This window comes from Lissotriton helveticus, chromosome 9, assembly GCF_964261635.1.
Source record: "Lissotriton helveticus chromosome 9, aLisHel1.1, whole genome shotgun sequence".
Classification (NCBI taxonomy): Eukaryota; Metazoa; Chordata; class Amphibia; order Caudata; family Salamandridae; genus Lissotriton; species Lissotriton helveticus.
Window position 1 is genome coordinate 925,611,323 of NC_136070.1, and position 14,062 is coordinate 925,625,384.

Here is a 14,062-nt window from a genome sequence, read left to right on the forward strand (position 1 = left end):
GCCTGATGTGCCCGTGTAACTTAGCAAAAGGTCGACATGTTTTATGTCTTATTTGTCTGAATGATCAATGGCATTTCTTCAGGACCTAACTGATGTGGTAGATGTGCACATAAAAATGGGGTTCCAGTGTAGAGATGGTAACCCACATAGGTGAGAGGTGGCTTGGGGTTGACCACAGGGTTGATTTCCCTACTGTGTGGTGTAAAATCTCAACTTGTAGATATGCCCAAGCAAAGGAAGTACCTAAAAGGGATAATAAAATAAATAAAGAGTGAACTCATGCGTCAGACGTGTCATGGCCAAAGTTTACATTAAATCTTCGCACATCACGTGAGGTAGCGTCCGTGACAGCATAATCTGACCAGTTAACATTCGAACACCATGAGCAACTCATAGTACGTGCGTAAAAGACATGCTCACAGTCAACACGCCATGGTGCATGCAGAGACACCCCAGGGGCGCCATGTCACGGTGAAAGATCACAGGGAGTGGACATAGCACCTGAGGTACCCCGCATGACCCCCGCGGGTGATTGCTGTACTAGTGGTCCGTGTAAGCAGACAAGAGTCCAATCAGGCATGCCAGGCGTCCAGCCTAGTGCGCATCATTCCCGGGGGTAATTGAAGAGTTGAAACCCCTCCATCGGTATGTCACGTTACCAGTGCTGGAACATCTTTGCATCGTGCAATCTTGAATGGTTACCAATATGGTGGTGGCCAGCCATGTTTAAAAGACATATTCAAACAATCATATTGGGAATGAAGTGGAGGGCAGTGCCCTGCTTACCCTCACGTAAACGGGAGCAGTCTCCCAAGGCTAGTATCCATTGGATACCCACACCCTATTAGCTATATATAAGGGAGAGAGTGCAAATGCAGACAGAATTGCCGTGACTAACAACTTCGGGAATGCGGAGTAGGTAAAGCAAGCCTAATGCATACACTATTGTTAGTACAGTCTTCCACCGTGATGGTGGTTTTTACTCACGGTTGCGTCGGGTGCCAGCTCTTTAGCCCCTACCCTCTCCCAGCGGCTGCCTGTAATGAGCGTGTGTGGCGCCTCCGCGTGATATTCATAGCTGTCGGGGTAGTAGAGGAAGGCGTCTCCTCCTTCCTGTTTGGTGTACTCCTTTGAGGCCAGGAGCATATTCTCTTGCGACACCCCGTATAAGGACAACCTCGTAACATGGAAGAGATACGTCCTGATACTGAGGAGAGGACCCAGGACCACCTGTCACTCCTTCTTCGAATGGATCAATGGACTCAATCAACAACTCCGGTTCACCGGTAAAACAAGCGAATCAACCATCCCATTCCTGGACCTGAAGATCATCCTTGATGAGGGTGTACTCAGGACAACACTACAAAGGAAGGCCACTGATTGCACCCCCCTCCCAATGTGAAAATAGCCCCGGGGAGATGGTGGTCCCCAGGGGTCTGCAACGGACCCCCAACCTTAATTACAATTGCCCTGGGGAAGTGGTGGTCCCCGGGGCCGTGTGGGGGAGAGCTTGAGCCCCACACACAAGGTCCCGGGCTCAGGGGGCCCCCGCAGGCCCCCCTCTATATTGTGTGATTGCCCCCGGGACCTGGAAAAATTTTGCAAAGATTCGCCAACCAGCGCCAAAGATATTGACAATAGAAAAAAACCTTTTTGAATAGAAACGAGGACGTAACTATAATTACCGACGGCCAGTAGGTAATAATGTAACTATTACTAAAATATATATTTTACATTAGATTATTTTGGGTTATTATTTTAATTTACCACTATAAACACACACACACACACATATATATATATATATATATATATATATATATATATATATACACACACACACACAGGGGCGGATTGGCAAGGCGGGCATTCGGGCATGGGCCGAAGGGCCGGTGCCTCAGTGCCCTCTCTGGGCCGTTTTTTTCTCCCCTGTCCCAGTCCACAGAGAGTGGACAAGGAAAGGGGAGGAAAAAAAACGGCCCACAGAGTGCACGGAGACAGACAGTGAAAATGAAAGCAGCCTCGCTGTGCGGCCGGACAGCGATTGTCAGCTGTGGCCTCTCCTTCACCCCCTACCCTGCCAAGCAATCAAGCTGAGGCTGGGCTGGGGATGGGGTGATTGTTTGCCAGAATCGGCCTCCCAGGGGGCCAGGTGTTTCTCAGGCCTTTGAGCCATTTGCACCTCGGCCCCCTGGCGCCCATGCAGCCCACAAACGGTGTTAGTCTTAACACCTCGCCCACAGCACTTCAGGGCATAGTGGGCGAGGAAGAATAGGTCTTGCTGTGGGGGCCAGGTGATGTTTGGAATTTTTTTATTTTATTTATTTATGCGATTTTATATAGCGCGGACTTTACCCGAAGGTGTCAGAGCGCTTCACACTAGGAACAGCAATAATACATGAGGAGAAAAATTACAAGTGGACAAATTACAAAAGCAAACGTTAAGTTACGTGATTCAAAAGTGACAATAGTGAGCAACCAAAATACATGAGGTAGCAATCTGTACATTACAGGAGGAAAAAGTGGCGTGTGCAGGTTACAAAAGCGTACAAAGTACAAGTAGAGGTAATATAATACTACAATAAATGGCAGACACTCCAGCACAAGAACAAACGCTACGTAGGCAATGGTGGCACTTGTGCAAGTATCTAAAGCAAACAAAAGTGAGAGGTAGCATACAGTGTGATACCAGAGAAAAATGACGTGTGCAAGTTACAAAAGGGTACCATACACAGGTACAAGGGTAATACTACAGTAAATGGTAAACACTCAAACTGCCAGAACACACTGGGAAGGCACTTCCCATGCACCAGCTTCACCTCAGCCTCCCCCCTGGCTACCTGGCTACCTTGGATGACCCAGAAAGCTGTGTTTTGTGCTCCCCTGCCAGGACATTTTCCCGAGGCCTGGAGGGCTGATTAATTTACTAATTGCAGGGGCCTTACCTCTGTTCATGTGCTCCTGAGCTGAAGGTCTGGGGAGGGCTAAGTAGGTTAGTAATAGCAGGGGCTTTGCTGCTTTTCAGGTGCTCCTGTGCTGGAGGGCTGGAATAATTTTGTGACAGAAAGGGGCCTTGCTATTTTTTTTAGTTGCTCAGCATGTAGGCCATTGTCACCTTGGCCCTGTGTCCTGTGCAAGAACAGTATCCTCCCACTTTCATTCCTTGTCTGTGCAAATGGTGTTTCATGAAAGGGCACGCCCCTTGAATGTGGGCCACGCCCCTTAAATATAGGCCACGCCTCTTGAATGTGGGCCACTTTTTTCGTTAGTGCCCGGGCCGAATTGTGATCCCAATCCGACCCTGTATATATATATATTGTTCACCAAATGCCCACGAGCTTCGATAGAGCACTCCGCAGCTTGCCGACCATCCGGTATAATTTTACTGACTCTCCAATTGTCCCCGCAGTTGTTCATATCAGTCTGACGCTTTTAGATGCATTCCAGCATCTTAATGATAGGCTTTTGCTCACAAACATCTTGGAAACGCTCGTCTTTTATTTCCATAACGCATACTCACAATTTAATAGTCGCCCTAAGTGGTTTTTATGGCATGCTGGAACATGTAGTTCTAGCACGAGCAACTATAATCCCTAAGTGGGTTTTCCATCGATATTGTCCATTAAAAGCTTTCTCATATCCTGTAGTAGGTATGCGAGGGAACGAGGAGAGTTTATTTAGATTTTGGCTCACTGTGCTGTAACCGGGAAAGATCAGTTCTACGCCACAGCCTCTCATACCTTTCTCCGAGATGGTGCTTCTGACCACGGCCGGACCGCCGTGCATTTAAAAATTGTTCACCAAATGTCAAAGAGCTTCGACAGAGCACTCCGCAGCTTGCCGACCATCCGGTATAATTGTACTGACTCTCCAAGTGTCCCCGCAGTTGTTCATATCAGCCTGACTTGTTTCGATGCATTCCAGTATCTTAATCATAGGCTTTTGCTCACAACATCTTAGCAACACTTGTCTTTTATTTCCATAACACGCATGCTCACAATTCAATAGTCGCCCTAAGTGGGTTTTATGGCATGCCGGAACATGTAGTTCTATCACGAGCAATATATATCACAAACAAATGTAACAAACCACCTGCAAAACTTTACAAAAAAATTACCAAATTGATTAAATATAAAAAACTATAAAATCTCAAAGAGACATTTACTAAAAATATTGTAAATATTCAAACATAATATGTATATATAAACAAATAATATAAAATGACAAAAATAAACGAATAATAATACTAGATATATTCATACATATTAAGTAAATTATTGAAGTTTTGGAATAATAGACATACTATTCCCACTCCAGTTTATGCAACAGTAGCGAAAGCGTAGGTTTTCAGAAGGGTTACTTTTACTATTCCCACTCCAAATAGGTCAACAGTAGAGAAAGTATTGGACTTCGGGGGTGGGGGGGAGATTAACTATTCCATCTCCAGTCTGTGCAACAGAAGGGAGAGCGTTGGACTTCAGATTGAGTTGTTACTATTATTGGCGGTGCTGGCAGGGGCAATGTGTGGTACAAGGTGCAGTGGCATGCTGACGAGATTCATGGCACTTATTTTTTTGCAAATTAGGCACTGGCTGAGTGCTCTGTTTTGCCTTTTCGGCTTGTTTTTCTGCCCTCTGTTTTGTCTATCCTTGTTGTATTTCTGCCCTCTGTTTTACCTATTCTGTTCGTTTTTCTGCCCTCTGTTTTGCCTTTTTTGCTAGTTTTTCTGCCCTTTGTTTTCCCTCAAAAATGCATCTCATCCCCTTGGGCCCTGCCACATTTCAATGGGGGAGGAGGGCCGCATAGCCCCCCCACCCTGGGCCAATTTTGGACCCAGGGACCCCATTTGCCGTGGCCGGACCATTATTCAATGGGGAAGGGGGGCCACATGGCTTCCCTCCTCGGGCTGATATAGGCCCCTGGGACCTCATCCCCCGGAGCCCAGCCATGTTTCCCTGGGTGCCCTGGAGCCCACCCAGTGTGCTTATGGACCGCAGGGGGAGCCTCAAGTACCCCACAGTCCCAGATGGGTACCCGCCTCCTGCGGGAGCAGGCATTGCTACTGCACACAGGGCCCTGCTGGAAATGCAGCTCCCTGTGTGCAAGAGCATTAGTTTCATCTCCTTTCCTGCCCTCATGTCTGTGGGCAGGATAAGAGTAGAAACCTCTGCTTCCTGCGGGCTTGAACACTTTGACAGCTCCCGCCCACTGGAACCAGATTGTTTGCTTTTGGCTTGGCAGGACTTGTCAGCTCCCGCCAAGCAAAAGCAAACAGGTATGTCCTGGGGGTGGGCATCCTCGGACATAGTAGTAGCTCACCCTGGGGGGTGGTGGTCATCAGGGCCATAAATGCCTCTAAGAGGGGACTTGTGCAGGCCCCTCCTTTTTTGTATTTGGCCGCAGGGAGGTGGTGACCCCCAGAGCCAAGGGTCTGCGCAGACCACCTCTATGATGTTAATTGTAGCCCCAGGGATATGGTGGTCCAAGGGCTGGGTCCGCACAGCCTCCCTAGTCATTTTATTTATGGCCCCGGGGAGGTGGAGGTCCCGGGGGGATGGGGTCAGCATGCCACCCGCATTATATTTAACATAAGACCTGGGGAGGTGGAATGTTCTCATTTTGAACATCCAACAGCACTGTTGCCATTGTTTTCTCACGAGGTTGACAAGGTAGGGGGTGTACTCTTTTATCTGTGTCTCTTACACTTAAACTGGATAACTCAGGATCCTTATATAGGGTAATAATATCTTATCCAGGCCTCCATCATCCGTGAAACAAGATATTGCATACTGAAGCTAAGAGGCAATATCATTGTATATGTGAGATACAAGCCTCATTCCTTCTTATCTATCCTCAAGATATCAAAACTTAGCCTGTGTCTTCCACCACATGAAGTAACAACATAGTGCATCATCTAGGCTCTGAAGCACATTTTTTGAATAGATATATATATATATATACATTCCTAAAATATGTAAAGACATATGGGAAGAATATTCATTTTAATCAATGCTATCTGCCCTACTTGTGACTGGGTTAGAGACAATCAGAATTCAACATTTTTACACAGCAGCTAAATCACAATTTTTGTATTCAGTTTACAACTAACAAGAACATAGTCAGATATCATGATTGCTAAGCATTGAAAATATTCAAGGTGAAATTTAAGGCTGACCTGTGGTATGCTAATGCCCGCCATTGGAGTATTGCACCAAACAGGTACAACAATGATTCATACGAAATAATAGGTACTGGGCCTAATTCACAAAGGTAAACGTACATGTTTGAGCAAGTTTATGCTTTTTCCGTATTTACAAAACTGCATTTTAATAGTAAGTTTATGAGTGCGAAGACTACGCATTTTTGTGAATACTGAAAAAGCGTTTACTTACACAAACCTATAAGTTTACCTTTGTGAATCAGGCCATCAGTGTGTGTTTTTTCAGGTTTACGCCCAACAGACACACTTGTGGTGCAATAGCTAAAGTAAACAGTTGTGACATTGGGTGCCCTTGCTGTTGCACCCATTTAACTGATTGAGGCCCAAAGTTCAATTGTTGGAGTTTGTCAAATTGGTAACTCAAAGGCCTTTTCGGAGCTTAAGGAGCCCAGGGCTTTTCTACCACTGCGGCATTTCTTCCTTTGTTCCATCACTTGTCCCAAACAGCAAGCCCTTTTCAACCTGTTTGCAAATATTGTATTATCTTTATTCACTATTAATAGTGATCTGGGAGTTTACACTTGGCTTAAAGTAGCATTGGTGTCCTTACCGTCCTCATGCTTTCTGGTAGTCTGCCGATTTATATGGCCTCCTCCAAGACTTCCGGCAGCTTATCAATTAATATCCCTCCTAATTCTATATAAATCTCACTAGGGAACTTATCACCTCTCAGAGTCTTGCAACAATTCCATAAATGTTATGGCTTGCATCAACTCTTCTTTCGTTAACAGTTCCTTTAGAGAATGTTGCTGACCCTCTCACAACCCCCAGAATATGCAATTCATTTAGGTGTATTCTAGCAATTTTGTATCTTGCACACGTGCAAGTCTAGGTCCAGATACAAATCAATGTAAAATGTGTTTCTTTAAAAAAATAAGTGTTCATTTGATTAAGTATTCATAACATACTAAGGAAGTGGGAAGATTCACTGGCTGTTCTTTATGACCAAAACTCTGCAAGGTGGGTACACTGATGTCTTGGGTGTGAATGGCCACAGTACTTATCACTTGAATATTTATTTCAATAAAGTGGGTTATTAATTTTTGAAGCGGAGACACTTAATATAGGATGAAGCAGATATCGGCTGCACCAACTGGGTTGTCCTGCCCAATGTTTTTACCTTAGGACTTAGTTCTGGAATTAAGGCAAATTCTTCTTGGGACAAGATCCAAGTCTAAGGCCAGCAAGAATTCCTCAAAGTTGGATACATCAGCATCAAACTCATGCTGAAGCTGCTGATTTTGGTGCTAAAGCTAGATTCCATATCTGCTGAGGTTGATTTGTCGCTGGGAAGGATTTACAGCCTCACTCTGGTCCAAGATTTTACCTTCAGACTTCTAAGTAACGTTTTTAATTCTCAAACTCATTTAGTGAGGTAAGACTGGCAGTTGTAGGTGGGGGCTCCACAACACCAGATACCCTTTTCAGGAGGTCCAGCTGAACCGACTTTGATTGCAATGAAGACCTGAGCAAGACAAACGTGGTATTCTTGCTTACCTACACTACGACCTCTATGGTTATCCGTAGCACCTTGTGTCGATCTTCCAAAAGTGTAAAAAAAAATTAGAAATCTCACGTTTGTCAATTCTAGAAGTTCTTTCTGGTCATTCAACAGCATCCATATCCTAAAGGCACGCTTCTAAGGATCATGTCCCCTCTCAAGCCAGGAGTACTGCCAGGATCGGACCTCTGTGGTAAGCTGGATTCTCTTAGAAACAAGAATTCATCTGCTTTTTGTGACTTCAGAGCAGGCAAACAGGAGGTAAGACATCCGACCCTTGGAGACCACTTCCTGTTCCTGGCTGCCAGGAAAATATCTGCAGTGTTCATTCTTCTAGCAGGACCTTGAGCTTCAAATGTTGTCTTCCATGACCCTTGAATGTATTGAGAAGGTGGTGGCCTGGCGCCAGACTTATCCTGTGCACTAGCCGGTGATTGAAGAATTTTACCTACCAAATACTGGCTACTTTCTAGCCTTGCACCTACCTCCTTTAGCAGCACTCCCCCTTCACTTTACTGCAGAAATTCCCAGAAATAATCAGTCTAAGATGTCTGAACCCTGGGAGTGTCTTTGGCTCTCTATGGAAACATTCTCCTATTTAGGTGAAATTTCTTCTCCTCAGGGGTCCAATCTCATTCTCCGTCCTACTGAAGTTTTACCTTGCTGTCTATAAGGGCTCTCAGAATAAATAGAAGAAGTGTTATTTGGAATATACAATACAAAATAGCCATTGTCTAGTCTGTCTATGGTTCTGCGTTTGGTTCTTACCTCTTCCTAAATAACCAAAGCATGTTAAGTAGCCAGTAATTGACAATACCGCTGCCTTCCTAGGTCCAGAGGCCAGTCTGTGGTCCTCTGACAGGCAGAATCACCAACTCCATCCAGAAATGTGTAGGCCTTTGAAAGTATGATGAGTGGAAAAACTGGTTTTAAGTCAGTTGTGGCTCAGTCATCTCAAAGTACATATTTATAAAGTTACCTTTCTGCTAAAGTTATCAAAAACCTTATTTGAAGATTAAAGCCGATTTGGAGGACCAAGTTGAAAATAACTTAGAATTATTTTTCTAACATTTCCCCAAACAGAGATGTAAAATATAATTGTAATCACACCTAGCCCTGTCATTGCTAAGGGTTGTCTAAACCTCCACATTGGAAATGGCTTTTAAATTTTCAGTCACTGTGAAGACACCTACGTCAAATATATAGCATGCTATTTTGTCATATCTGGAATCATGCCCGGTGGGCTTACAAAGCAACTTTAGGGGTTCCCTAATACATGAAAATATGTTGTCTTACAAGAGAAAGGCACTTGCCTAGCTAATTGTTACAGTAGTGTCTTTAAACTACAGCTTACAGAGAGAATAGGGGCGCCACTAGCACCATATATTGCTAGAAAATATGTGGGTGGCTTAAAGACAGACTGCCACCACTCATGCAATGTATGCACTATCTACCATGACCTTACTGGAAAATAAACATACCAATTGGGTGAAACATTTGATCAATGCAATTTTAGGGTCAGAGCACACACCGTGGTTCTGAACAGTAGTGTCATAATACAGTCTTAATACCAGCCAAAAGTGTGATCCAGAACAAAGCATAAAATCAAGGGTGTTCTTGCAGAAAAGGCTGATTTCTTCCAAAGTGCTACACATAAATATTATAATTTACACTGATTTAAAGTGGCACAAGAATATCACATTAGCAATGTGACTTCACTGTATCATGGCATGTTAAACCATGTCACATTACCAACAGCAAAAAGCTTGGGTAATTGTGTGGTAAAACATTTAGTATAATATGCTATACATTGTACTGCACATTGGTCTATTTTATTCCACTAGAAACCGAAATACCTGCCATCTGGTCAATAGCCATGGACTTACTGTTCTAACATAAAAGACCATCTGAGTCATGCCCAGGGTATCATGTATCACACCTGTATCAATTTCTGCCACAGGCAGTACTCCCTTAGTGCACTTAATTTTCCAAAGGTAAATGAGTTGAGCGGTTAAAGCTTGCTCCACAAGAAGATAGTACATTTGTAACTCAGATACATTATGAGCGAGTAAAGACACGCAATAAACTTCCATGTCCAGTCAAAGCTACATCTAATAACTGGTCTTTGTTTCCACATAAAAACAACAAAAACAAGCCAAAAAGTACTATCACTTCATTGCGTGAGCTACAGCCCCAAACAGTTTTATATTTTGTTCCTACTTAGGCACTGCAATTCAAATAGGATGGGGCTCTACAAACCATATTGCCCTATAGGGACAGGTCAGTGAGTTATCAGCCCTTCTACTAGATGTTTTTGTCTCAGTTCTCTGACGGCATGGAGCAAGGTCTCGGCAGTGGAAGCTGTGCCACATCCCAATAAGAGGGGGAACAATACAGATTGAGATGAGCAGGGTCTGAGCACTAAACTGGCAGCCATAAGACACCCAAAATCGCCCCAGGAACCCGAACAGTAAAATTCTCCTACAGACTGTGGCATGTCCTCTCTGTTCCAATTGGAATCCAAGTTGGAAGACTTGAAAAACATGCAAAGGGCTAACAAAGTCCAGGTTCTGGGGCTCCCTACTTCCCAGGGAACCTATGTGATTCACACTACGTCATATTATGTGTCTGATTTATTTATATATTTCAGAATTAATTCCTGCACCATTACTCCTTACTTCCCACTGCCTAAGTTCATCAAGGGTAGCAGGGTGAAGCTGACATATTGAGTTCAATGGTGCTACTTTACTAATAATGGTAGAGACAGATGTACGACCATCAGGGTTTGAGACTCTCAAATTGCGGTTTTTAGCGACTCGCAATTTCCGAGTCTCTAAACCTGATGTACAGCAGTGTCTGAGACACTGTTTGCTTTTCCCAAATGGGTCGCAAGGGACTTGCCTCATTAATATTCATGAGGCAGGCAGGTCGCAATTTGCGAACCATTGGGAATGGCCAGCACTCACAGGAATGGTGGCCTGCTAGGGTCAGCAGACCACTGCTTTTTAATTAAAGCAGTTTTTTTTAATGCAGTCCATTTTCTTTAAAGGAAAAGTGGATGCTTTTCAACAATAAAAATTGTAAAGTTTACTTTTCATTATTTCTTATGGGCAGTAGTCCATGAGACCACTGCCTGCACTTAAAAAATGTTGGCAGCCCCATTCACAAAGGGAAAGGGGCACCTTGGGGCCCATTTGAGAATGGCTTACCACCAATTTAAAATTGGTGGTAAACTGTGAATGTTTTGCGACCGTATTCACGGATGAAAAACATTCCTACATACCAGTGCGACTTGCTATTAGTAGGGGACTCCCTTGCCATGCCCCTTCCTAATAGCGACTCGCAAACCCTATTTTGCGAGCCAGTAATCGGTTATCGACTCGCAAAATAGGGTTGGTACATTTGAAAATGCATTTTACTTGTCACAAACGCCTGATGGGCCATTTGCGACAGGTAAAATGCAACGTACATCTGGCCTCCAATGCTTTAGTTTCTCCATAGTGTATTTAAATAGTGTGGACAGACTCCATATAATTTTACGCGTACTTTTCTGCCTTACAGTCAGTACTTAATTTGTAAAAAAAATAAGTGCCAAGGCCCTCGTGTAGAGGTTACTGCAGCTTGCATCACCATTGCCCCTCCCAGCACTGACACCGACAGTACCAACACAACTACTAACCATCATACTCCTACAAGTGTTACGATTCGGACTATTCCAGGCCCCCAAATCTGTAAGAATAGCTTGAGTGGTCATGTAGTAGTATTTTTTTTAAATTGAATTAATGAACAACTGGTGTTATACTCAACTCTAAATTAGACAAATAGTGCCACCATGTGGCAGACTATTATAAGTGCTGTGTTGACAATTAAGTGCCAGTGCTGAGCACCGGAAACCACTGTCTCAAATTAAGCACTGCTTACAGTACACGGTCTGTCACTTGGGCCAGCCCTAAGCATGTCCTCCTTGCATAGGTCTATAAATTGTAAAGTTGTAGAGAGGGGAGTTTGGGATCAGAAGGAGTGGCGTATTACTAGTGAAGAGTACTGAGACAATGCCACTTTTCGAGGGAAAAGGAAGAAGACTATTCACATGGTCATTCCTGGAGCTCACAACGAGACCCGTGTGCTGGGAGCTGTGCTTGTGGGACAGGAGAGCTCTGTCTGTGAAAGGAGTAAACTGAAGCTATGTCTTTTTATTTATAGGGCCTAAGCACCAAATTCAGCTGCGTGATTCCATCATTTGTGAAGAACTGGACCATCCACGGCCTTTGGTAAGGAGATCAGCATGGTTGTAGTGTGGGCCTAACAGCATTAGCTTCGATGCCAGATGTCACAAACTGAATGAAGAAAGACCAGGGGTTTGTGGCCTCACTCCCACTTCACTATTTCAAGTCAAACAAGGGCTGACAAAGCCTTTAGGTCTAGTTTAATGTGACAATATACGTAAACACAGGCATTCACAAATGCTGTATATGTGCATTGCATGTACCAATGCCCTTTATCACCTTACAGCATGCCATATTGCCTTTGTCGATACTGGGAAAACTATAGCAAAAATGTATTGTTTTCTGTATAGAATGCATATAGGAGATAAAGAGCCGAATGCGAACCACAGAGTGCTTATGGAGTTCACTTTTGAGTTGTGAAATAGTCTCCAATTCATTGCAATAGAGCACTTCCTAGAATGAGACATGATATGCCAAAAATCCAATGGCATAAGATGAGTTAGTACTACTGCTTTGGGTGCAGTCAAGGCCCACAGTATGTATATGTCAAAGAGTTGGTAACAATACATCCCTCAGACAACTACGCTATCTTGCCAGATCTAAAAAGACCCCAAAGGCAATAGTGTTTGTTTACACTCCTTTTCATGCTCAGAAGTACAACTGATGTTTCACAATATATGAAACATTTGACTATCTTGTGGTACCCATTTCCTAATCTGAAAGGATGAAAGACTTATCCAACATCAATGGTAGTCTATTATCCAACATCAATGGTAGTCTATTTCATTTTCATTTTCAAAATGCTTTATTCGGTATGTATAAATACAACCATATAGCAACAAGCAAAATAAAATTGTAATACATCATACATTTGTATCAGTTTTAGTTTACCAAATGCCATCCTTACTCGAATGCGATATACATTTAACAGCTCATGTCGGGTAGTCTTAAAGTGCTTTTTGATACGCTTGTCTACTAGTACATGTGCAAATTAACAATATAAGGTGCCTTACTAATGTACATTATACATTTTAGGAGCGCATATCCAACATTCTTAAAGTGCTTATTTAGTGCATACGTCTAGTAGTACACATGCAAATTAGCAAAGTAAAGTGCAAAATCGATATACCATCCTTCCTGGAGTACATATACATTCAATGACACATGCCTGAATAATCTAAAAATGTTTTCCAGTGAGTTCTTCTATTGGTAAATGTGCAAATTCGCAATATAAAGTGCTATAAGTGGTCAAGGTACTCATTTTCTGATACATGTGCAAAAATTAGCTGTGTTAAATAAATTTGATCAGGTGCAAAACCAGCAACAAGGAAAATGATTAATAGTCACAATCATGGGTTGAATTCATACGATAATTGATTTCCGTACAGATATACATTTCAAAATATAAGTGGCCACATGGAAACATATATCTGGGGCCTCTAAATTAAACATCAGTTGCATCGCTGTTTTTGTACTACACATTTTGTATTTTAAAAAGATGGGTTTCAGATAACATTTTCTAAAAGAACTATAAAAATTACAAAATAGCATAAAATGACAAACACTCTGTTTAGATTTACCATCACATCGGCATAGACAGGTCCCGGATCTCTTAATTGTAGGGAATGCCACTAAATGGTGCACAATTCCCAACCGCAGGCGGGTTAATACAAAACGGTGGGAACTGGTGCTAACAATGGTAAAATAGGTTTGAAAGCCTTCATTAGTATTATATTCCAAATAGGAATTGAACGTACTTTGTTTTATATATCTATTCATTCTGGTCCCGTCTGTATGTTTAAAGAATGTGACTTTAAGCTCGTGCTTAGACAACACTGGCCCCATTGTTTGGTCTTTAAAGATGTTACAGCCATAAAGCATCTTGTACCAATATTGTATATGACATAACCAGGGAATATTTGAGCAGCGGTCGAGCTTTAGACAATCTTTAATCACATCCTGAGTGAATTTCGTCTCTTCTTTTGCCCAGATCGAGCGCCATAGGGACAAGGGGCGTAGAGCAATTAACTCATGAACATGATTTATACCCAGTTCCCTGTGTACTATCTCAGTTGAGGCCATAGTCGGGACACAAAGTAATCGTTTCAGGAAGGC

General features: G+C 43.1%; 1 protein-coding gene across 3 annotated transcripts in view; it reads left to right on the forward strand.

The window, feature by feature from the left end:
* Nucleotides 1-14,062, forward strand: part of LOC144782012 (ribonuclease Oy-like) — a 128,839-nt gene that overhangs the window by 46,364 nt on the left and 68,413 nt on the right. For all 3 annotated transcript variants that reach the window (XM_078661120.1, XM_078661119.1, XM_078661121.1), the window contains one exon: nucleotides 11,925-11,992. In XM_078661120.1, coding sequence (XP_078517246.1) covers nucleotides 11,925-11,992 — 68 coding nt within the window. The remainder of the gene's footprint in view (nucleotides 1-11,924; nucleotides 11,993-14,062) is intronic.